Source organism: Emydura macquarii, unplaced genomic scaffold, assembly GCF_026122565.2.
Source record: "Emydura macquarii macquarii isolate MOO-44397 ecotype Brisbane River unplaced genomic scaffold, CSIRO-AGI_Emac_v2 contig_2473, whole genome shotgun sequence".
NCBI classification, from domain to species: domain Eukaryota; kingdom Metazoa; phylum Chordata; order Testudines; family Chelidae; genus Emydura; species Emydura macquarii.
Window position 1 is genome coordinate 38994714 of NW_027132610.1, and position 26414 is coordinate 39021127.

The 26414-nt window shown below is 38.1% G+C and overlaps 1 protein-coding gene across 5 annotated transcripts in view; it reads right to left on the bottom strand.

The window, feature by feature from the left end:
* Positions 1–26414, bottom strand: part of TBC1D4 (TBC1 domain family member 4) — a 162943-nt gene that overhangs the window by 56501 nt on the left and 80028 nt on the right. For all 5 annotated transcript variants that reach the window (XM_067563242.1, XM_067563241.1, XM_067563245.1 and 2 more), the window contains exons 2-5: positions 12294–12884; positions 10701–10790; positions 5547–5651; positions 1928–2060 (exon numbers count right to left, since the gene is read on the bottom strand). In XM_067563242.1, the coding sequence (XP_067419343.1) occupies positions 1928–2060; positions 5547–5651; positions 10701–10790; positions 12294–12884 (919 nt within the window). The remainder of the gene's footprint in view (positions 1–1927; positions 2061–5546; positions 5652–10700; positions 10791–12293; positions 12885–26414) is intronic.

A 26414-nucleotide genomic window follows, 5' to 3' on the forward strand; every position in this document is an offset into this window, starting at 1 on the left:
GCTTCCGTCTTCTCCTCGATGCTTTCTGGGTGCCAGAAGGAGGATCATTCAATGTACAGGAGAAACAGTCTACCCACTCAGTTCCTGGGCCACAGCAACTTTAGCTGCTGGGAGTAGCAACTTTAGCAAAAGATCCAGTTCAGCCCCAGGGCAGTCTATGCTCTGTGAAAGCAGCCATTTTCAGAGGTTTATAACTCAGCCAAATTTGGGTGGATTTTCATAGAGAAAAAAAAAGGGGGTGGGGGGGGGTGGGGAGGCAAGACAACTCCCAAGTCCTTGCTCCAAAGAATAAAAGCGCTAGAGCTTCTTAACTTAACAATTTTAACTTGGCCAGAACACCACATTTCCCCCCAACTTCATTCTCAAACCATTGAACCAATTTATTTGAAATTTTCTAAAAATGTTTAGACTGATGCAGATATCCAGCACGGAGGATTTCAACCTGAACAGTTAACATTTGGCAGAGTTATAGGCAACTGAATACTGGGTCTTATAAGAAAAACTGTTAGGCCATCTTAACTACAGAAGTTATTGCAAGCTCTACCTATAACAAATCCTTTCACTAATGGGACACTCTTCAAATCTGTCTGAAGCCTACCAGCCTCAAATATTAAAAAAAAGAAAAGAAAAAACTCTGTAGCAAAATATTTACAATTACTTAGGGAAAGATTTTCAGAAGTGAATGGTGATTTAGGTTCCCAACTTGATATACATTTTAGAAGGGCATGCTTTTCATATATTGAATGTTCTGCACTTTTAAAAAATATTGGGCTTCTTCAATGTGTCTCAGGTTGGGATATCCAAAAAAACTGAAGCTCCAAACTCATGAATCACTTTTGAAAGTCTTAGTGTTGGCTCCTTTTCACAGTCCTTCCATCATAACAGTGGGACAGAACAGCAGTTCATGCATTTGTAGCTTTTCATTGAGAAAGAAGGAGTTTCCAACCAAGGTTTCCCACTTCTGAACACTCTAGTGCTTAACGGAGACACGTTCCCAGAAAGATTAACTATAATATCATACTTCCTTGCCAAACTTCTCTGCTTTTCACCCACCAGAGGGAGCTAATAATTCCAAGTGATAATCATTTTTATTAAATACCACAAAACTTGTATTTGTTAATTATAATAGCTCCTATAAAAACACAGAAGTTTGTGTGTGAATGCACCACTATCTTCTAGTGAATAGAGTAGATCATACTTGATTATGTATGTAGGTTCCATCGGCCAGCTTGTTATTTTTAATAATCATCCTGTCAAATATTAAAAAGCCATATTCTGGCATATTTAACTGTTGTTGAAGTCAGAGCTGTGTGGGCAGATCTGAATTCAGGCACCGGTCCTAAATTATTTATTATCCTGGTTTAATGTGATATTAATCTCATTTTATTAACATTATATTTCATATAATAAAACAGGGTAATGAAGTACAAAAAGCAATCAGCTCCATTAGAAAATCATCATAATCAAAATTACAAAGAAACAAACAAACAAAAAAAAACCTTAAAACCTCAGTCCCATTAATACTGCCCCTTCATTTACTATCACCCTTACAACCTTCTTTTAAGAGTATGGGCTTCAAATGTGTTCAGAACATTATGTTAAAAATGTTTGTAAATGCTGAAAAAAAAGAGAGCAGGAGTAAAGATAGAAACAAACATTTGAGAAAAATGTAATATTTATGGCAAGATCTTCAAGGGGCCAGTTAGAAAATAACTATTGGATAGCCATCACTTTATGCCATTATCGACCATTTATCATAGTTATGAGATTTTTTTTTCCTCTTTAACTAAACTGAGATTTAAGCAATTAGGCAGAAGTTCAATGCAAATGGTAGGTTTTAATTAAACTAAGAGCTGATGCACTGTAAATGCTTCTGGAGTGAAAAGAGAAAATCTTCTATGTCATTTAAAATAAACTAAGTTGCTACCTTCAATTCTTTCACAGAGCTTATGTAATGAGTGCATAGGACAGGCCTCGCACAGTTTAATCTGAGTCTTGGCATTCTGCAGGGCAGCAGCAGTGCTAAAGGCTTGTTTCAGGGTAAGCATTACCTCATCAACCTAGAAGGAAAAGAAAAACAAAACAGACTATGAATAGTCTGGGTATTTTACAAGACAATATAAAAGTGAAAATACATCACACACATCAGATCAGATTTTTAAGTCATTCCGTGACTGAATACTTTCTATTAGGAATGTTGTTTTCTGTTTATACTAAATAAATTGATCGATCATAAAAGTTCAGTAGTCTACTGGTCCAGAGAACTAAGCTTTATTCCTAATTTGCTACTGTTTTAAATAGGATTTTGGGCAAGAGGCATTGATTTCAATGGGAGTTAGGTGCAGAGTGGGATTTTCAGAAAGAACTGCATGACTATTTACATCTTTAGGTGCCTAAATACCTTTTAAAATCTGGCCCTTAGGTACTTTTGAAAAAATTCACCATGTAATCTGTGGGAATGTAATGACCTATTTCTGAAATGTTGCACATCCACAGCTCCCACTGAAAACGAGTCCCTTTGGGGGGAAGAGAAGGGGAAACCTGGCCACAAATATGTAACTTAAAGCTTGAAAATTGGATCTCTTATTGCGACCAGAGATTAAAAAATTTTTACCTTCCAGTAGCTGCAAAGACCATATTATGACCTCCTCTTCTGCAGATATGTTTCTATTCAATTTACATTTTAGCTTGGTCGGGTACAAACTTGTAGTAATGATCCTAAAATGGACTTTATCTTCCCCACTCACACAAGCAATTATGTATAGCTTTTTTTGCTAAAATACTTTTCATTTGCCCTGATACAAGTCTCTAAGATCAAAATGCTTTCGATCTGTTGTTACAGTTGTATCCTATCGGTACCTCAGAAACTTTAAGACCAGCCTATTTATTCTCTTCATACCTCACTCACTTGGATCAAAGGATTTGAAAGACAAGCTACGAGTTTCTTTGTAACCAATGAACAACTCATCCTTAGGTATTGTTTTCCAGACTCCAGTCTGTGCCCGGCTCTTTAAGCTCACTCTATCACAAATACAGCAACGCAGTGTTCCCAAACACTGCAGCACTGGGAAGGGCCAATCTCCATTTTGCATGGGAAAGAGGTCAGAGGTGATCGTTTTCTTCTCAGCTCGGACAGATATTTAAATGCACTTTCATCCTTTGTAGACAGACTTCTGAGTCTCCTTCCCCCTTACGTATTTTAAGAACACACTGCTATTAAAAGCAAACCAGCCCACTGTTCAATTCTTAGAGGGCTTTCAAATATTGTACTTTAGCTCCAGTTGTTTGCTGCCATCTATCACTTTTCTGTGAAGCAAGTTAGTGAGGAACAGAATGTGACTGCAAGTTTCTGTCTACAAGCAGTCTGCTAATGTTCAAACTATCAGAGGCGGGAGGGTTACAAAAACGTTCTGTTGATCATCAGGTCTCCAGTATAATTGTTCAAGCAAAGCTTTGCATGGACTTGGAAGCTTGAATTAGTCAGTTTCTGTGTCCTGTTGAGTATCATTTAATGTTGTTAAATGAAAATTATTTGATTAATGTTATTGGTAGCTTTTCAGTAGGTTTCTCACTTTTCATAATTCAATTTATTCTTGTTCTGTCACTGTAAGATTTCAGAGGCTCGTGCCTGCATTCCACAACCACAACAGCAAAATGTACAAGCCTGCTTTTATAAATGGCATGGCTCTTTTCCATGGCCTCTGCCCATTTAACTACTTACCTGAGTGTAATATTATTACTCTTTAAGTATGTGAGGGAGTTGAAGAGGAGGGTTTTATTTATTTATAAACCACCTCCTTTCTTTTAGGTCCCCTGTGAATTATCATGGATCAAATTAACTGAAAGGTTAGATGAAGGCATATTTTCCTCTAAATGACATTCAACTGGTCATTCAGTAGGTTCTCATTCTCTCCTCAAACTTTAACAATGGGTCAGATCTTAGCTGGTGTAAAGCAGCATAGTTTCATGGACCCCAGTAAAGCCATGCTGGTTTCCACTAGCTGAGGAACTAGCTCTATACTGTTTGAAGTGCTAGCTCCCAAACAGTTGCTGTAGTCCTCCATAATCCTTAAATAATTAGGCATTGTTTAGTTCTCTGAAGTGAGCAGAGCTGGTCTAAATTATATGTTAGACATTGTTATAAAAAATCTGAAACGATTTTGACAAAAATTATCAATTTTTTGTTTTTCAGACAGTTCCAGAGCTGGTTGAAACTTTTTGATTTTTGAAAATTTTTTAATTTAAAAGTAAAAAAAAAAAAAAAAAAAAAATCTTGAAAAACCATTAGAGGGTTTACTTTTTATTTTTTCCCCCCTAAACTCTAACTATGCTTCATTAAGGAAAACAGTGCATCTCTTCTATAAATTCATGGCATTTTACCTTTCACCTTGAAGCACTAATAAAAGTTAGAGAGCCAACAGTTGACATAGTTACTTTGTACCAGATATAAAGAAAAAAAGAGCTCTGTGCAGCTAAAAAGGTTGTCTCTTTCACCAACAGAAGTTGGTCCAATAAAAGTTAATATCTCACACATCTTGTCTCTCTCTCTCCTTAAGAAAATATAGCGAGGACCTTACTTTATACATGTCATATCTAATGGTGTAAGTATACCGTGTTTATAACCTAAATGGCTAATTGACTGACACATCCTTTATGTCACACATTTCAACTGTCCATTACACTGAACAATTATAGACCCAAATTTTCTGCTTCAAACCTTATGTCCCTATTTCATTTCTCGGTTAGGAACAAAAAGGACAGCAACTGGATTTGGAGGATGTGTGTAACACAGGGAAGGCGTGTGACTTAGTACCAAAAGCCATGAACTGAAAGTCAGTACATCCAAGTTCTATTTCCAGCTCTGTTACTAATTTAGTAATTTAGCCTCAGTTCACCAAGGATCTCAAGTACATGTCTCAATGAATAAAAATGTGCAAGTTACTTATGGTCAAATATTCCACTAGGCCTTTACCCCGCCACCACTTGTGCGCTCAAATACTTTGACGGTGTAAACACTTGTGTCTGTAAATTCTAATAGCAACTGGTTGCTAAGTGAAGCCACATATACTTGTACCTGTATGTAGCTGTGCATGAATACTAGAAGGCAAAGACTGAATCATTGAGCCTCAGTTTACCCACGTACAAAGTGGGGACAACACTTCTCTACTTCATATTGCTGAAGAGAATTAGGGATTATTTAGTGTTTTGAGATCCTCTGATGAAAGAGGCTATATAAATGTGAAAAAATGAGGGCTTGTCTACATTTATTGCACCACAGCAGCAAAGCTGCACCAGTGCAACTGTGCCACTGTAGTGCTTAGTGAAGATGCTGTTTACACTGACGGGATTCTCCTGTCAGCGCAGGTACTCCACCACCCTGAGAGGCAGTAGCTATGTCACTGGGAGACCTGTCTACATTGGGGGTTAGGTCCATATGCCTACATTGCTCAGTACTGTGGATTTTCCGGACCCTTGAGCAACGTAGTTATCCTGGCATAAGTTGGTAGTTTAGACCAAGCCTAACAGTCACTGTTTATGTTACTTACCAAAGATTCACTTGCACACTGGAACACATAGCAAACATACTGGCTTATCCCAGGTTCAATAGATTCCCGACAAATAAAACCAAAGTGGTCAACATGTTGTATACCCTGAAAAATGTTTAAAAGTATTAGTGAAGTATTTGTTTTAAAACATTTTTAAAAATCAATTAAAAAATACAGTGGCAATTGCATTTCAGTCTTGCCAACAGTGATCTCTGAAACCACCACTTTCCCCGTACTGAGAATTTGTAGCGAATAAGAAAGCTGTGTAGCTGCTGATATTAAGTATGGTAAATCTGAGTTTTTTTAATGGCTGCCACCATTTATCAAAGAAAAGTGCAATATGCCTTAAAGTCATAGGACTTCTTACACACAAAAACAAACAAAAACAAAAACCCTAAAGTAACAGCAGTGAACAAGGCTCACAATTTCTTTTCTCATGACAAATATTTTACCTTAGCTACATTTCTCTTGGACTCAAATCAGCCCCTATCTTCTTAACTTAACCCCATTCTAGCATTGGAACATAATTTAGACCATTTCCCCTGTGGCAGCTCAGGACCTTCAATTTATTAAGTAGGAAGGGGTAGATTTTATACATACATTCTGATCTTTATTTTGGTTAAACTCACATATTTACCTAAAAAGTGAGTCAGTTTTCAGACTTAGCATAAACTGTCTTAACACAAATCTAAGGAGAATCGCAGCAAAATCTACTGCTGTCTTCTGAATTTTCTCATTTTCTTGCATAGAGGAAGGTGTATGGAGGAGGTGAGATGACATTTGCGTCACTGTACCTGAAAATAGCATAGCAAGTTTGTCTATTAGCTGTACTTTCAGCACTGTTCTCTAACAGGGCGTCTCGACATGTCATACCAACAGGACACCTGACAATTGTTTATTGTTCTGGGTTACCCACGAGGTCAGTGACGCTTAACAAGAAACCCACACAGCTGTCTTGGACACTTGAGATTATACATATAGATATATAAAATTGTATAATTTATATTTGTGGCTTAGTCAATTGTACAAATTCAGCACATGCATTTTCCAGTCTGAAATGAAGCACTCTAGCATACTCATGACACAGAAAAGCAATACAGTTAAGTAGGGCAGAAGTAAAATAACCCAAAATACACTTTGGGCAGATTGTTGCTCCCTTTCATTTTAATAAATTCTTTGCTCATAAGGGTAAATATTCCAAGCTATCACATTAGCTAATAAATCTGCAATAAAGGAATTGCTAACACATGGTGTTTAACAGTGAATAAGTGCTGATGAGCTCTGTGTAATCAAGTACTTGGCTTGAATAAATTAGTATTTCATTTCTATTGACCATAAGCATTCTCCAGAGTTGTTGGGCTGGGTTTTTTTTGGTTTGTTTTGTGTTTCTTTAAACCAACTCTTTGTCTAGTATGCAACAAATGTTTTGGAAACACAGAACATTTTGCTAGCACCTATTCAATTTAGTTCTCAACAAGGCTTTTATTTTTCCCCACTCACTCAAGTTATGTTCTAGTGATAGACTGCATGAACACCAATACGAAACATAATCTGAAGTAATTTATTGCTTACAGATGCCCCGTTTGGAAGTAGTAGCAGCTGTCTCACTCCCAGGATATTAGAGAGACAAGGTAGAAGAGGTAATATCTTTTACTGGACCGACTTCTGTTGGTGAGAAAGACAAGCTTTCAAGCTACACAGAACTTTTCTTCGGGTCTGGGGAAGGTACTCAGAGTGTCACAGCTAAATACAATGTCGAACAGACAGTTTAGCATAAGTAGTTAGCACATATTCTGAATATAAGCTCCCTGGCTTGTCTTTTGAAAGTGTTGTGCAAGTTTCCTTTGAGGAGGAGGACTGGAGGCACCATCCCAGAACCCCCACATTCACCACCATCATATACATTATGATGTGTTCTGTACGAAGTATGCTCTGCGAGGTATCATTTTAAAAGTCTTGATCTGCTAAGCATTAATATCCTGTTAAATTGTATGTGCCGTATTGTATGTGAAGTTATGAAATATTGCTGTATATTTATTAGGATATGTTCTGAGGTGGGAAACACCCACAAACCAGTCTTTCAGGTAGAACACTGGAGTAGCCAGATGTGCTGATGGCTTATTAAGGGGAGTCCACTCTCCCAATCCCCATCCCTGGAGACTTCACAGCGGAAACACAAACAATGGAACACTGCTTGACCAATGGGTGGGGGGGGGGGGGGAATGTCTCTTATGTCACATGCCTAAATCTTTCCCAAACTGGGAGAAGCTATAAAGGGGGGGAGGGTGACATCATTTGTCTTCACTGCCCCACAACTCAACACTTGAAGCAACACCTGGAAGACAAAGTACTTTTGAACACGGGGGCACAGGGGGGAACCTAGGCTGAAAAGCAGACACAGCTATCAAGAATCTGTAAGTCTGCTTGTATCATCAGCTGGGGGAGATATTGCTAATTCAAATCCTGTTCAGTATTAAAGAATTTAGACTGTGAACTGATTTTTTTCTTTGGTAACTATCTCTGATCCTTTAAGCCAACCTAAATCACTTAAAAATAAATCACTTAATCTACCTTTCTGTAGTTAAAAAATTATAAAGCAGATTTAACCTAAAGCAGCGTGCCTTGGGCTGAAAATCTCAGCTCAGTAACAAAAGCTGATGTATATCCTCCCCACATCAAGGGAGGAGAGGACTAATTATTGAGCTTCTGCTGACCAGATTTCTGGGAAGAGAGATGGTATAATTCTAGGGTACGCTGCTGAAAAACTGGGGGGAGTTGGCTGGCACCTCCATTGTCGGTCCATGAAAAGCATTCATGTAACTCAGTTGGGTGTGCGGCTCCACCTGCTGTCGTGTTGGGTGATAATAGGGGCATGCTGTTTGTCACCAGCAGAGTATTGTGAGAGGCAAACTCAGCTGGACAGTTAAGGGGGCACAGTGGTTCCACAGCTTCCAGGTTACACCCTGGGACTACATCCCATCACAATAGGTCCTTTTCACAAAGCAAAAGCAATCACTCTATATCTGACCTATCAGTCCTCACCCTCAAAGGAAACCTGCAAAACGCTTTCAAAAGATGAGCCTGGGAGCGTACATTCAGAACTTTGCTAGACACTAAAAATCATGGTCTTAATAAAGACACCAAATGTATGGCTTATTACAATAATCTGCAACCCACAAACCCTCCTTTATGACTACAGGGGTCTTAAAGGGGCATTTCACCTTGAATGGTCCCTTAGAATATGTGTTAACTACTTATGCTCAACTATCTATTCCACCTTGTATTTACCTATGATGCTTTGAGTAAGTTTCCCAGACCTGAAGAAGAGCTCTGTGTAGCTCGAAAGCTTCTCTCTCTCACCAACAGAAGTTGGTCCAATAAAAGGTATTACCTCCCACTTCTTGTCTCATCTTACAAGAAAGCAGGAACAGAGAGGACTTTAAATATCAGTGACTTCTCTGCCAGCGTTGTTCTCCTGAGTGACCCCGGGGTTCACCTGCTGTCTACCAGGACCCTCATGAATACTAGGAGCTGTCACTCATGGCCCTGTAAGCAAAGTTTTTGGACCCAAGGCATCCACAGGTTCTCTCCTTTCCCACGTCTCCTTCTTGTGTGCTTGCCTGGTCTGTGTATGTTACAAATATTATTAATTCATCTTTATTGTTTGCCTGCATAGGCCAGATTTTCCCATTCCACTTGTAGTCCCCTTTTCCCTCCATTGGAAGCAAGAGTTAATGCTAATCACTTTTGAATTTGCAAGCTAGGTATCCATGACATACAGATACAAGGGAGGATTCTGAATTGTGTTCTTTTAACATCTGACAAGAGAGCTTTTGGATCAGACGCTGGTCTAAAAACCACCAGGAAATGCATTTGGAGACTTTTAATAAGCTTTAAGACATAGCTTTAGTGACTGCTCTGGCACTGACAAGTACACACATAGCTGTGGGATGAGGAAATCGGAAGTATGGCAAGAGAAGGTTGAAGAAAATCTGGTTTAAGGATCACACTTGGACAAAAAGAAAACCAGTTTTTGTGTGAACACCTGTGGAGGAAGAGAAGTCCGTAGTGCCTCCTCACCTTGTTTATTTCAGTTTATAAAAATCATTCAACCAGGCACCTGAGGGGTTCCCGTGATAGGTTCTGTGCTGAGTACATGGACTTCCCAACTTCAGACTTGCTGCTATTAACTAAGTCCTCCGAATGAGGTAGAAGCCATGGCTCTGCCCCCACCTCAGCTGCAGAGCTAGTCGCACACTGGGGAAAGGCACACGCTGTATCCTGTCCCAGCTGTACTCCTCTTACTCCTGAAAGTTCGCACTGAAACACAATATCCCCACCTCCAAGCACCTCCAAACTGGAGACTTCAGGCTACTGCCAAAATTGAAGCTAGTGGTCTCTTTCCTTGAGTTAGCAGAATTCACATCTAGCAGAGGTGAATGATAACTAAAACTACCGCTACAATTCACAGAATTTCACTAGTTCTATGTAGGACTTTAGACTGTGAGATCTGAAGCAAGGACTGACTGTGCTTTCCTTTATGTTTGTGCAGTTTCTAGCACTTTGTGGGTGCCAACATAAAATAATGAGTGGCATTCGGAAGCACAGAATTTCTACCATTTGAAAAACAGCAGCCTCTTCTATTGCAAAAAAGGGGGTCCATCCCGTAGTCTACAGTGGTAGCAACTGGATGATTAATCAAATTTTAAAATCCATCTTCCTCCTGCACAGTCATCAAAACTACACTGCGCTTTATCACCTCTAAACTGTAGTATGTGTTCTTCACATTCAAAATATAATTTACCTCAAATATTACTTTATAGATTATACTTAACATTTCCCAACTACTAATGGATAGGACGGAGGGGGCACAGAATAGCTGTTTTCCCATGTTTTTATTAGGGTTTTATGGAGAAGACACCTGTATAACTAGATTTTGGCTAACTAAAATAAAGGGATAATTGTTTAAAAAGTGACATATGATATGCAACCACTGTGTTTAAGAATATTCTGTACTGTGTTTTTATTTAATCTTCTATAATCAACAAAAGCGTTGATCGCCTCTTTTTGCTGCTCGTTGACTAAAAAGGCCAACACAGCAACTCCAAAAAGCCCCTTCCCAGATGTACTGCAAACTACTCAATAAATACGTACCTGAGAACATGAGGAGATATCTTTAAAATTCTTTTCAAGCACAACAGATTTGGTGTCCGGGCTGATGAGGTTAATTTCAAATCGTCCAATCTTAAAAATAAAATTTAAATCAAATCGTTTTATAAGGCACAATTGAATAATACACCAAATGAAGTTCAGTTACAGAGACTATTCTGCTACCTTTGCTTTAGCTACTCATGTTGAGTAGTAGCTTACTCAGTGAACAAAGGTGGCAGAAATTATCATTTATGGAATAAGGAAAACAGGGAAGAGAAATTGCATAAAATTTCAACAAAAATGACAAAATGTTCAGTTTGGAGGTTAAAAAAAAGTTACAGAAAGTAGACACTTTTCATGAAAAATTGTATTCCATCGAAGTCTGTTTTTGTCTAGCTCTAACCAAAGTGCTGATAGATTGACCTGAAACAATTGAAGTAAGCCTTATTAGACCAAAAACACCCACTCAAAGGACTTTTTAAAAATAAAACATCAGTTTGGGTCTTCATTTTTTTGCCATTGCTGTCTGTTTGTTTTAAACAAAGATAACCATTTAGCCTCTATTTTTAATTCTCAATGAGAATACATTATTCACAGCAGTGAATTTCTCTTCTGCTTTCTCATGAACTGCTCCCCAAGAGAACCTGAATATAGCCTATGGAGTTTAAGTTGTTTTTCAGCTAAGTCCTTTTCACCATTAGTGATAGGTTGTGAGTTTCTAAATGGCAATATATTTCCTCATATCAATTAGTGTTTCTCAAGAGGGTGAAAATGCAAGCCTGTTCCCTGAAGTAGGAAGAAAAGAAAACCCCTAAGCATTTAGCTGCCTCTCAGTTTAAAAAGCTGAAGATCTTTGCTTTTATGGGTCATCTGTTCTAATAATTTTCTCTTGTTTCCTCTACATAGATGCTCTGAAATCTTTAAATGCACTACATGGGAGAGAAAAAAGACTAAAGGGCTTGGGGATGAAGTCATTGAGCTGATCTTAAAAGAATAATTTTTCAACAGACTTTTTGCAGGACAGACTACTCCTATTCTAAAAAGGAGAAACTTCTTAGTATCACTGAAATTTACTATAAAAAGAGAATGAGTCAAACTGCATATTACTTTTCACAGCTTTAACTGCTTGTTCATTTTAGTAATACAAAAGGGAGATTTTGCACATTCTGTTGAAAAATGTTATGGATAGAGAAATCAATCCACAAAAGCCTTTGAAAAATGTCTGAATACTAGCCCCAGGGGTAGAGCTAGGAGTGCATCAGATTCTAAGACAAAATACAATGTTCTCTTAAATTGACAATGTAAGCATAATATTTAACAGATAAGCAATTATATTCCCTTCAAGTTTACCAGAACTCATTTAAACTTTATCTCCCCCAAAATAAATGGAATACAAATTATTAAATATCATTTACAGAGTTTTCCAGTATGGTTTCATGTAATACAAAAAAGAACAGCAATAATTTTTGGCTTAATAATAATTTTGGCAGAAATTGTCTGCATAAGAAGTTTCAATATACTGCAGTGTCAATAATGGTGTAAGTCAAGCTAATTCTATTGTATGCATGAAATTGCAGGTACTGCTATGGCACTTACCTGAAACAACATTGTTCTGTTCTTCTCAGAGTCTGAGGGCTGAACATGACTGGGTGCACTTGCATGTCTCCTGCGTGGCTGTATTTTCAAGTTGGAATCATGAACCCTCCTTTGCATTACTGCAGTGACGCTGCTGCACCGGGAACGGAATTCCTGCTGCTCATCAAAGCCAGAATCTTCCAAAATTCGCTCGGGGAAGGAGACACGGATGCCAGCCAGGTTGGTCTGGCATCCAATTGTAAAGATCCCAGTTTGCTCAATGGTGGTCGCGGCATCTAGCTCCTCAAATGGACTATCTGATGGAGAAGCTGGCACATCTCCTTCATACAAGGTTAAGTCGGAGCTGGAATCTGTGCTCCGCTGCTCACTCAACAGTTTCAGGCGCTGGCGCTCATGTAGGCTGAATTTCTCAACGCAGTCATCAATTAGAGTGGAGGGGGCTTTCTTATGGGCCACAGTCACCTTTCCACAGTACAAAACCTCAAATTTTTGGGAATTGTAGAAGGCATCTTCGCTATCCTTACCAGACTTGGCATCCTCTTTCAGGGCTGCTTTGGACACTTGCCTTATGCTGCTGATAACATCAGAAACCTGGATGACAATTAAAAATCCTCATTAAGGAAACCAGAAATTAAATACTAAAGCCACAAATGTCAAACATGCAAGGCCTACAAAAACAGATTAGAATTCAACTTTGAGTAATAGAACGTCAGAGAAAATCATGATCCAAATTCTGTTTTCGGGGTAACTCCATTAGTGCATATAAATAATGGGCAAAATTCACAACTTACATTATTGACCACAGCATAATTAATTTCACTGGAGTTGCAACATTTTATCGGAAAATCCTGATTTTTCCATCAGTTACTGAAATTTGGTAGCTTTATTGACTAGAGTGATTCTTTTCCTTCGGTACTTTAAATTTCTTTGAGTGCTCCAAGTTATGTTTTGGCCTCAAATGCAGTATGAATAAAGTATGGCAGTGGAATTCTTGCAGAGATGCTTAATTGTGGATTTTGCTTCCTCTGCTTCTTTTTTCTATGCAGAATGACCAATCTATTACAGCTTTCAATGCTATACTAAGAAGTATCTCATCACTTTTGTAATTTTTTTCCTCTATGTTATGGATTACTGTAAAAGCCCTGTGATATCCCTGGTATCAGCTTTCAGATAAAGCATTAATCTAACACTTGCTTTATGAGGTACCACTGCTAAAAATTATGTTGGAACTGCAGACGAGGTGGTGGGGAGGGGACGGGATGGGAGAGGGTGAAATTAGGCAAGATAGTGATCAGAATGAAAATTTACAGGATCATAACTCTCATCTACATTTATAAAACCTCTCAAAAGTACTATCAAATTTAAATATATGTTTCCAAGCTCAAGATGACTTATGGTGGACAAATGAATTGAAGTGGTTAAACTATTAAGGAAATGGAACATTTCCCCTGCTTAATTTCATTAGGGCTGGTATAGCTCCTTTTGAATCCAGAGAAAGGAACTACTTATGAACAGATCCTCAACTGACTTTTCAAAATTTCCTTGAGAGGAACATTTCCTCATACTCTAAACTACATTTATTTAAGCTGCTTAAAAGTACTATATTGACACCATTACTAAATTACTTGTCAGCTGTGCTTTCAGGTCCATAAACAAAAATAGTAGATAGACCAGTACAAAACTTTCAGGGCTAGAAGTATGTCCTAGCATTGGCTCCAGAATCAATGTATAATGTTGAACTTTGTGTAGTGTAACAATCTAAGCATTTGATTGTTCAATATATTTTGTAACTATAGTGGCTGAAAACTATACAGAAGTCTCTAAAACAAAGAAGCTGCCTGGGAGATAGAAATGTGAGGGTCGTCAACATGCATATCTAACAAAGATATCCTCTCTGATGGGTGTCTCCTGAAATTGCAAGTCCTTTGAAACAAACACTGCATGTTAACTGGAAGTAAATTCAAAAGCTGTTTGTCAAAAAACAGTGAGCTTTATGAAATATCGGGTACAATTGCATAGAAATGGAGACTGAAAAATAAGCTTATTCAGCTGTGTTGTAAAGGAGAAAGATCATTATCTGTTCACCTATTCAAAAATGATCTCGTGTCTAAATTGGCAACATGGATTTTGAACACCTTATGTATCAAAATACTGCCCTAATAAAAGGACATCAGCAAAAGGAGTAGCAAGTAAGAGCTTCAATGATAGATGTACCAGACTGACCCCAAAATGCTCACAGAGGTACCTGTCAGCATGAGTGCAGGGACAGGCACACGCAAATTCAGTTGATGGCTTTTAGTCTTTCTTAGCCAGTCTAAGAGTACTATATTGAGTGAAGCCCTACAAGCTCAGAGAGAATATAGAATAGGCATGCTGTATTCTGCTTCAATTATTTACTTTTCTAACTTGCATAAGGCTGGATGAAAGATCATTATCATCATTTAGAATTATTGACAGGTTATTTGGGGAAAAGTGCTAAGAGCCATTCTTCAAAGTCTGGAAAACAAGATTCAGGAGTCAGAAGTCTGAATGAGAACAGAAGTTATCTCTCGGGAAGCTGTGTCAAAGCAGTGGACACAAAAACTGTCACTAAGGGCTGGGGCAGGTTGCTGTATTCCTTCAGTTGGTACATAAGAGGCATGGAGGAGGGGGGGAAAGACACTGATCAGGATGGGTGGAAGGTAACAGAGATAAAGTCCTCAGTGAGAACAAAGGCCTCTGATACTTTTGAAAAATGTTGGTTTAGCAATCAAGTTAAAGATACTGCACATTACCACACGTGCAGGTCTCCAAAAGCGTACAGTGAAATTTAAATGGCCATGTTTCATTATATGGGGGTCATGCTGCCTCTGATCAGCACATATCAGATTCAGAATTTGATAGACAAAATACCTTTAAACTAAAAGGGAAGAAAGAGCACTTTTAAATCTGTTAGTATCTGTAAGGATTTTAATAGTCTACGAATATTTTATTAATTAATCCACTACATCATCAGGTCAAGCTGGATGCAGTTGTTAGTGTTAGAGTAAGGAGAAAGGATCTGTGACGTTTTCAATATGCTGCTGATACTCAGTTCTGCCTCTCCCAAGGTCTGCATGAGACATCACCTTGAAAGCAGGTAAACTGGCTGAAGCTCAGCCCAGACAAGGCTGAAGTGATGCTAGGCAGCTCTGGAAGTCAACCAGAAGAAATAACAAAGATTAGTTAGGGGCACTGTCGTGAGGAAGTGTAATGCAGGTTTCACTTACAATTTAGAGCTCATATTAGAGCCTAGCCTGCTGCTGGATTCACAGTAGCAGCTGTTGTGAAAAGCACCTTCTCATGCCTCCTGCACGTGGCAAGGCAAATATGATCTTCCTATGGGATTTGGATCTCATAGGCTACTGCAATGCACCATCCGCGGGCTGCACCTTGAAGTCATATAGAAACTAAAGCTGGCACAGAACGTGGTTACAGTGCTCCCCAACGGGAAGGAGCATCTGACACCATTGCTTCACCTTGGCCAGAGGCCAGATTTATTAACATTTTGGCCATGCTCCAAAAATATCTTTGTTTTTGGGTGCCAGGGATGGAAGCAGGGATGGTCAGATGTGGGGCTATTACAGGCTTTTTAGAATGGAGGGTAAAATACCTTTTTTGTACAGAAAGTTTTATAAAAGATATATATAATACATTAGTGATTTTTATTTTGTATAGTGAACTTTCAAATGTAGAAGTTCTCAGAGCTTTGGATAGGTGCTTAAATAAGATTAAAGCAAAAAAGTTAGGAATATCTGTGTGCTTTATGGAGATACACTTTCATGCTGGAATCCTTACTTATCCCATCTTAACTAACCACTATTGTATTAGATGAAAGTGGGTGTTCATTTTAAAAGACAAATATGTTGGGGGAAAAATACATATTAAAACTTACATGGCAGGACTTTCAATACGCTCAAGCAGCGCTTATAAAAATTTTAGCTTAGATGGTTAACAATAATATCAAGTATATAACAATTTTGCTTGTAGTTTCTGAAGTGGCAGAGCTGATGAAGTTTAGACTTGAGATACTACCAGTTCTGATAAATTATGCATGCCGCAGCAAAGAAAACAGCACAAAGGAAAACCATTGTTACAGCTCTAGAATGGGACAAGTATTTCCATGGCAACATTGGATCTTCTCTTCAAGAAGAGAATTCAGAGTCCGAGCAGACTATTCTCACTTCACAACTGCATTCACTGAGTGGAAGAATGTTTCCCAAAGCAGAATATACTAGAAAACCAGAAAAGGTTTCTAGTGTCCACCAAAAATTAAGAGACTTACAATCTAGTATTACTCAGTCACGTTTAATGTCCTGAATACCTTCTGTTGCTAGTAGATCTGTTGATGCCATAAAACAAGTTATTTAACTTTAGAGATTCAGCTCTAAATTAAATCACACATATACACACACAGCTTTACTTTACAAGTATGTCAGATGCCTTTTGTATCCACAGGTGTTGCGTGTAGCCATGAAAGTCCCACAGTATTAGAGAGACAAGGTGGGGTGAGGTATTGGATCAAAAATTGGTCCAAGAAAAGATATTATCCCACCCGTCTTGTCTCATATATATTTGGAAAATACAAAGGAAACAGAAGGAACAAACACCACACATCAAATTCAAAGAATGATACCTTTGGGTTTGGATCCCAGTTGAACAGTTGAGGCATTCTCAAGGTGCACTGAAGTAAACTGACAAAGTTTATAATGAATAGGGGGTACTTAGTAAGAGATTTCTGCTATGAATAAAGTACAGAAAGTTTCTCCCACTACACAAGCTGGAAGTAATTTCTCTGCATTTCCTCAGACAAACTCAGTTCATGATATCATATTCTAGCCACTCACAAGACTTCTAGACGGTAACCGTTGGTGCTTGAAAAACCAAGTGTTTCCCGATTTAGCACTGGAACCACACAGGCTGCATAGGATTTGAACAGCCACATTTTTATATAAAGACTACATGTTCTGTTTGCAGTTAACAGGAACACAAAAAGATTTCAGACATCTACTGATTGAGGAAATAATGGTGTCAAAAATCATTTTCAGGGAACATGTACAGAGATCATATTTATACAACATTTATGAGAGTTTCTTCATGAGGCTTTCAACTTCTGAAAATTAATGTCAGCTTGAAAATGCATAAAATAATTAAAAAACAAGAGAAAGAGGGCCAGCATAATGAAACAAGGAATGAATCAATATAATCTGCTGAAACTAGAAAACTCTCAGAACAACTGGCGAAAATATGAATTTCTTTTGATTATGTTCACAGATGCATAGTCTTCACTTGCTTCTGCACAGTAGATATTTATGTTCATATGCATAGTCTGCTGTGCAGAAGCAAGTGAAGTAGGGCTAACATCTACATAGTTACATTGATGCAGAAGAAAATAGAATTTAGTACGTTGCTTTTATATAACAAAATCTTGTATAAATTATGCAGACGTAAGAAAAGTGATTTTATGATTACAAGCTAAATCTTCATTTCAAATTTGAATCTGCATGCAAATATCTAGAGCTAAGCAAATAATATTTCGATTTTATGGCTAAAACAAAAAGAATCTGAAGAAAGTTTGGTTCATTTAGAACCCAAACTAATTTTTTTTCCGATTCTCATCAAAACAAAACAAAAGAACCAAAAAACAATTGTTTGGGTCGATTCAATACTTCTTTTAAAAAATGCCATTTCTATTGAACATTTTGTTTTAAAACAATATTTTTGAATCAATGTCAAAACAAATCATTCTTACATTTCCACAATTTCAGGGTTTTTTCCATCCAAAACTATTTGCCAAATTCAACTCAAATTTGCAAACACTTTCAGTGCCCCCTGTGACCAAGTGGCAGAGGGCATAAGTGGGGCATAAGAATTTACAGGGATTCCCTAGGACTAATATCTACCCAATATTAGCCAAAGGGTGGCACATAAGGTCTTTGAGAGCCCACACCCTACTGGTCATCACGTATGTAAGAATATTATTTTGAAAGTTACGTATCTATGTATCTATACTGTGTTCTTAAAGTATGAGAGAGACAAGGTAGGTGTGGCAATATCTTTTAGTGGACCAATTTCTATGGGTATAAGAGACAAGCTTTTGAGCTTCACAGAGTTCTTCTCTGTTCGGCTTGAAAACTTGGGACCAACAGGACTACAAGACTGTCAACAACATTCTTGAAGTATGTAAGTTAAGATAGGTCACCAGAAGGTGATAAACAGTTTCTGGTCAGGCAGGCAGTAGTAGATAGTTATCTCCCTGGCTGGTTATTGTGTATTGTGTGTCTTACAATGTAAGACTACTTGCATATGGAGCCACCCGCTGATCAAGATTGCAAAGCTGACAAGAGATCACAAAATCTGCAGGAAGAACACACAGCAGGGAGGGTGTCCTGTTTATGACTAAGATCAAAAGATTAGCCTAGTGCATCAGGACAATGTAAAGAGTCACATGGTATCCTTCACTTACAGGACAAGCTGCCAACGTGCCTGTCTTATGAGCAGAGGGTCACAGCAAACCTGGCTGTTAAATGTTGGGAGAAAGACTTTGGATGAGCTAAACTTCATTAGACAGTAAAGTGTCTTGTTAGTTAAATCTAGGCTCTAGAAAGTGTGTTATGATTTTATTTTACATATCACCATTTGTTTCCAATATTTTTACTTGCTGCTTCTCAAGTCTCTATTCTTTGTTAAAGAACTACCTGCTTTCACTGTAAACAAATCTAAGTGCTGTGAGTTAAGCAGAGCAATAATCCTGAGGTAAAACTGGTAAACTGGGGATACCGTTCCTTTCGGAATAGTGGCACTGTGAATTCGGTGAGTGTCCAGTAGATTAGAGACTGGACACTCCAGGGGGATGATTGGAGGACTTGGCGGCCGGAATGTGCCTATCATGAACCTGCAGAGGGACAGCAGAGCCTGCATAGGCTGACAGGAGAGTGCTTGCATTGCCTGTAAAGGGGAAGTGAGCCATGGCCAGAAGACCATGCTTCCTCAAGCTAAGAGCAGGCGGTAGCAAAGTGCCACACAACCCTGAGCATCCCCAAGAAATGTCAAACCCAACCCCTCAAAATGTACGAGTCACCAAAAAAAAAAAAAAAAAAGTCACCCAGCTCTCTTAACTCCATTGGCAACTTGATTGAAGTTACTCAGTTTATTTTTCTGCTTACTTCCTGCGGTGTAGATATCAGCTCTTCAAAATACAATTCCATATAGTGAGCATTCTAGTCTTTTGGAAATCTGAAACTACAGAAACCTGCAATGCAAAATCCCCATACACATTCCTGTCAGTACTCAAAGTATTGCTGCTCATTAATCATTGTGCTGCATTCTTTGCTAATAGCCAGATAAAGGCCTAAATTCAGAATTGGTTAAAATTATGTAAATTACACATCAGTAATTTGGTGTAATTTATGCTGACGGGTGGAAAGGTGAGGTTTTGTTTTCTGTTTTTAAAAGGAGAACCAGCCAACAGGAGAGTGTAAGGCAAAGAATGGCTATGTTGGTTGTTGGTTCTGAAACCTTCCTCTTGTTTTTTCCTACAGTCTTACCCTTCTACTCCTCATTATATAAAATACATAGATTTATCGACATATAAGCCTCCTTTTATATCACACATGAATTTAGTGCAGTATCTATGGTACAAATCCTGTAAATACTGAAACAAATACAGGTCTGAACAAGTAGCAACAAATGTTTGCCATCAACTTCTACTTTGCTCTACTGTCAGTTTGGATTGACAGAGAGCCCACCCTTGGCAGTAACAGTAGAAAACCTAACACACAGGACTGTTAAAGAAAGACACACACCAAGGTGTAGCATGAAAATCCAAATACAGAGTAAAAGCCCAAAACCATAAATAGGCAAAAGAACAAGGAGCAGGACCTGTGATGGCCAACCAGCTAGCTCATTCCCCTTCTCCAGCCAACAGGAAGGCAGTGGATCTGAGAAGGGGACTCATTCCCTTTTCCATTTTGCATGTGCTCTCACATTCATACTCCTGTCTGTGCTCTGTGTTATTTCCCCCTGCAGTCTGATCACAGGTCTTCCCCCATCAACTGCGAGGAGGGACATTTATTAAGCTGTGCTGATCAACAGCTGAGGAGTAGCAAAGAGTAAAAAAATAAAAAATAGTAGTAATGGATGGACATTCGTTATCCACAAATGGAATCTTGGCCTGTATACAGCTAAGTTCAATCTACATAAGATCAACTCTGTATTTTTGTTATGTGCCAGTCCCTTCCCTTTCCATTGCTTTCCCCCGGATTCAAATGGATATGTTTCCATTCAGGTCTGGATAAAACTGCTTCTCAGTTGTAGGCAAGAACTGTTACAGAGATGTATGTCTCCACTATACCACCAATGCACACTCGTCCACAGTGAGGTTCTACATGTGAAGATAACATGGTATATTTCCAAAAGCAGACCTGAGTACTTCCACAAGCCAAGAAGGAAGGAGAAAGAAACATTTTAAATAGGGAAGCTATACATTTTAAATTGTCATTAAATATTTCTTTTAGCTCAATTTAGAAATGACTGATGCAGTTTGATTTTAATGCAACTCTGAGGAAAGTCAGACTGTAGTTGCTGTACAGTATATAAATCAGATAACATGATTTGCCTCTGGAAATGCATGATTTGTAAAGCAGTTAGCTTATTTTGTGCTATATGGACAAAGTAAGAAATTTTCCTTCCTCAGAGCTTGTAATCTAAATAGACAGCATACAATATACAGACAGTAGGAGAAGCACGCCAATAGTCAAAGAGGATTACTAGGGAGGAAAAGAATACATTGAACAAGTAACTACTTGGCTTGTTGAGTAGACAGTGGGTTCTCTCAAACTATTTAAGGAAACTGCGGCAAATACTATATAGTCCAACATAGCTAGATATATTGTTAATAATTTTCAACTCTTTACAGGGAATATATATAGAAACATTTCCTTACTGGAGATTCGCTCAATTCTTCCATTCAGTATTTTGAAATTGATATCCAGTGTTTAAAATTCAAGTTATATTATTATCTCTTCCTTCAACACAACATACATTTTTACACTGATCTTCCTTTAAGCATTGTATATATCAATAGAAAAATCATTTGTCCCACCGGAAAAGAAAATGCCTACAGTAACATATACAAGTGTCATATGAACATGATAGCATTATTTAAACAAGTAAACATCTAAAACTTTAAAATATGTATTTTGAGCATGTGGAAATAATTTCAGGATTTGATTTCCAAAGCAGATAAATACTGAAACCTCTCCTTTTCTAAGGGTTTAAGAGCAGTTCACTTTTTTGAAGTTTCATACTGTATCTCCTCAGTGTTATGTGTCCTCCATTTCTCCTTCAGTCTTTGAAACTTTGTGTTTTCATATGTTACACACATTGCTAGTGAAGACAGAGCATTTGTTTTTGGCCTTCTGACCAAAGATGTATGTCATGCTACTTTCTGCCCTCTACCACTGCTAGCATATGTGCCCTTCTTTGAAGCCTTATCTTTTCAAAGATAGCTAACTTTAAAAAAAAATAAAATAAAAAAAAAAAAGTTGCCTCCTGAATTCTCTGCATTCCAAGTCATAAATTTTGCAAGGGAATGATAGATCTCATTGTGTCCACTGTTCAATACATAACAATGGTACTGTACACCCAAATGTCATTGAAGTTGTAGAGTAAGCTAAATGGGGCATGCCAGTAAGACCAAAAGATGTATGCATTTTATAATGACTACATTCTATTATATTACATCAAGGTCCTTATTAAAATTCATCTTCTTACATGAAAAATTGAAGATGAGGATTCAAGATAGTTCTTGAAAAGAATCATATAAAAATATTCCCCCCATTCAAGATAGGCATGGATCTTATTTCACCCATCTTTCTCTCTCTCTCTCCCACACCCTTACAATCAGAATTTCATTGGCATTCCAAGTAAGACGGGTCTTGAGACAAATTCACCCCTTATGTTCGTAGGTGCAACTCTGATTTCAGTGGATGCCAACACTGACTTTGGGTCCTTGCATCTTACTTGTTAACATCTAACTCATTCTCCTCCTGTCAAAGAGGATTAGTGTGAAGAAAAATGTCCCATGTGAGCATAGCAAGATTTCCAGGGGAGGAAAAACATTCCACATGAGCATAGGAAGTGCAACAGACTCAGAGTCCTCCAGGGATCTCACTGGGCCAATCTATTAACCTGGGAGATGCTCAGTTACTCTAATGATGACACCAATACAAAGCTATAAAGTAGACAGAGGACATTCTCCACTTCCTAGCAAAGACTGACACTTTTCCAGTGGAATCATTAACTTTGAGCTTCCACATCAGGCTAGTATATTGCCAGTGATCAGTAAAGAATTTGGATCCCCACTGCAAAGAACAATTCCCTTTGACTACTTTACCTGTACTTATAAGAAGTGAGGGCTATCCTTCAAAATTCATCAGCACATGGTATTGTGAAAGGACCTGCATTGCTATTAAGCAAAGAAGTTATCTACCAGGAGGGAAGCAGAACGCAGAGAAAGAATGCTAAGAAGCAGATGCAGAATTCTTACAGAAACACTTTTTATCTTTATATTATTAGCTGCATTGCCTAATGACCATTAAAACAAGTTCCCTACCTCTGCCAGGTAAAGTATGTTTGTATCTGCCAACATTTTAAAAATTGCCCTATCTACAACTATGAGACAAGCCCACACTTGTCAGAAGTTGGAATGATCCTCTAAATGTTAAAGATTTATAAAGTTAATGGCTGAATTATAAACATAATAGAGGACCAGCACAAGGTAGTATAATCTCTTCTGAAACCATTAACATCACTTGCTATCTGTTTCAATCAATGTCAGCATAAGCCTGGTATTCTAAACAAAGAACAAGACAACTATAAAGGTGAATTTGAATAAAGCGTTGGAGCCACATGGGTTCCACTAACCAAAAAAGAAAAGGAAAAAAAAAAAAAAAAAGAAAATACCACAATCTTAGCAGATTCTTGCAAAACAGCCTGAAGTGTTAGAATATGAACAAAAATATTTGAGCAGGGCAGTTATTTCTCAATAGATTGGACTTTCTTCAACACAAACCTTCAATGATTGTTGAGTATCTGTCAGAGGCAAAGCAAAAATAATATTAATGATAATGTGCTGTTATTCAATCAGTGATCTCAAAGGCTAAGTGATCTCACTGAAAATTGTGATAATCTATTTGCAGCCTTCAATCTCTGATTGTTATCCTTAAAGCTACCATACAAAGACTTTCTCAACTGAGCTTAAGTTAACTGTGAAAGAAATTTTACCTACTACATTTAAAATGATTTTGAAAAAGTTCAAAATTACTTCAAGCAAGTCTGCATAAAGATTTTTAAAAGGGAGAAATATTGGTTTTTAAATGGTTTTTAGTGGTAAAAAAACTTGGCTATGATATCATGTAATTTTATTTCATTTTGCTTCTTTCATTGAAGATAAATTCTAAAATAACTTTACAGGGTTACTGTAAATCAGGTCTCTAACCTGATCAACAGGAAAAGGAAATGAAGAGTTATATGCAGGGGCAAAGAAGAGCTATGCCTATAGAAGCATTTTGAAATGAAAAGAGAATTGATGAGACAAAGACATTAATGTCACTCCACAGAGAAAGAGATCCATAGAAGACGACTCCTGCACCAAGTATGAAGCTTTTGTGGATGGAGAGAGGATATTGATGGATAAGCGAAGGGGGGGGGGGGACTGAAGAATAAAGAAAGATAAGAGCCAAGTTACTGGCAAGTCTTAAAAAGGAGCGCTAAAATATTCTTGTGCAGTCCAGTCACAAAAAGTTGCATTGAAGCAAAAAGCATTTGTAGTCAGCACTCTCGTAAATACCACTGTAGGTGAATATTCCAATATTTAGTGTACAATAGTTAATACTGAGCTCAACTGCATAGTACTGTAACAATCTTTAGGTAAGCACGCACTCTTTCAGGCAGTCTGGGCATCTTGTGGTTAGCTCTCCATGCTATCGTGAAAGATTCAGAGATTCAAGCTTCTGGAGTTAGTTGTGCTTCCTGGTTCTACCAGGGATAGGATGGCTGCAAAGGCAGAATTTTGAGAGCTTGGTGAACCAGTATGCCACTGGCGTAAGATGGCATTTCCCATATTCCTGTCTAGACACGGATCTAAAAATCCAGTTCCCATCAGGAAAATAAATGTTGCAGTCATTACTCTAGTTTGAACAGCAGCAACTGCATGACAATTCAGTGTGGCCTTTATTTTAAAGCATGCTATAAATGCCATCCACTTCAGAAGAACACCCTTGGCAGGTGGGAAGGAGGTGGTTGGTAAGTTTTTCAGAACAACCACAACTGAAGTAATAATTTTCACACTACCCAGGAGGTTCTCTCAAGTAACTTAAGATATCAAAAACAGATGTGTGGATTGTTCCACTATAAACCACAATCAAGTTATTATATTGTTTTCTTCCTAAAATTATTATTATTCAGTTTACAGATAGCGTCACGTTGGATGGTGAAATATTTCTGTTGGCATGTTGGTCTAGAACAGGGGTTCTCACACTGGGGGTCATGCCCCCTCAGGGGGTTGCAAGGTTTTTATGGGGGGCGGTTGCGAGCTGTCAGCTCCTGTGTATGCCAGTAAGAGTGGCATGGCATGGGGGGAAGGAGGGTCATCATAGCCTGAAATATTTCCAAGGGGTCCCAGCAAAAAAAGTTTGAGAGAACCCCTGGTCCAGATCATGAACATAGGGATGAGGTAATTATTCAGAGATTGACAAATTACTGTGAGGACTGAGCCATTTATTAGAAATGGGCAAACACAGGAGAAGACGAACTTTACAAGATCTGAACTGGCAGAATTTCATCAGAATTTTCATCTTGTGCATGTCTGGAGATCCTGTTCACATTGCAGTCAGTGTCAAAATTCTCCCTGACTTTTAGCAAGCAGAACTGGGCCTTTAGCAGAAAGATTCAAAGACTGAAAAATAAGGTAGAATGTCAACTGTTGTCTCAATCAAAGTGAACGAACTCTTCCTAGAACAGTCATATGTTTCAGAAAGTTACTTCCTAATGTCTTCTTTAGGAAGGCATGAAATGCCAACCTAGCTGGATTTTAGAGCCTTTCATTCACTTAATCTAGGCAGTAAGCTTTCTTCAACAAGACTACGAAGTGGTGGCTGGCAATGCATTACTGACCGCAAACAAGAAATCCTCAGATTAGCTCTCTTTTTAAAGTTTATTCCAAACCCAAACAGCTCCTTTAAAACAAGGAAGATATGCCATTATAACACTTTCTCTTCTGTGATGTGAACCAGTTTTAGGCATATGTTTCAGGTGTTTGAAAGCCAAGGACACCAGAGATCTCAGCTGGCACAAGAGAGAGATTATTAGCATTGGCTGATAAAAGTGGAACTTGAGCATGCCTTTAAATTACAGCTGTGACACTGCCCGGAAGCCTCCATAAAATAAGAGCAAGACTTTTTTGTGATTTGATGTAGTTAGACAATTACACAGACACCCACTAACACACACACTGCAAGACACTGAATATGTAGCCAAGTAGAAAACAGACCTACAGTACTTACCTAATTGGGTTTCTAATACTTTACTCCTTTACCATATTTGGCATAGACCATGTGTGTTCTAGTATCTGCTTCTTTCTCAAGTCTCAGAAATCTGGATCTTGCCCAACACAATTCTTAGGAGAGTGTGTTCCTACACAGTCAAAATAAGGAATGTACTTTCTCAGGCAAATTAAATACTACTCTCATACTCTAGCTATCTTCTTCAAGGAAGTTACAAAAAAGATCAGCTGAGTTTAACAGTTCAACAACAGTATTCAACATATAGTAATGCTTCAGTTCAACATATAGTAATGCTATTATAACAGTATCAGTCACAAATTATTAGAAAGAAAAAGTGGGTGAAGTAGTATCTTTTATTGGACCAACATCTGTTGGTGAGAGAGACAAACGTTTGAGCTCGTCTTCAGGTCTGGGCACAGAAGAGCTCTTTGTAAAGTCAAAAGCTTGTCTCTTTCACCATCAGAAGCCGGTCCAATAAAATATAATTACCTCACCCACCTTGTCTCTCTAATGCTGTACATTAATCAAACAAAGCAAG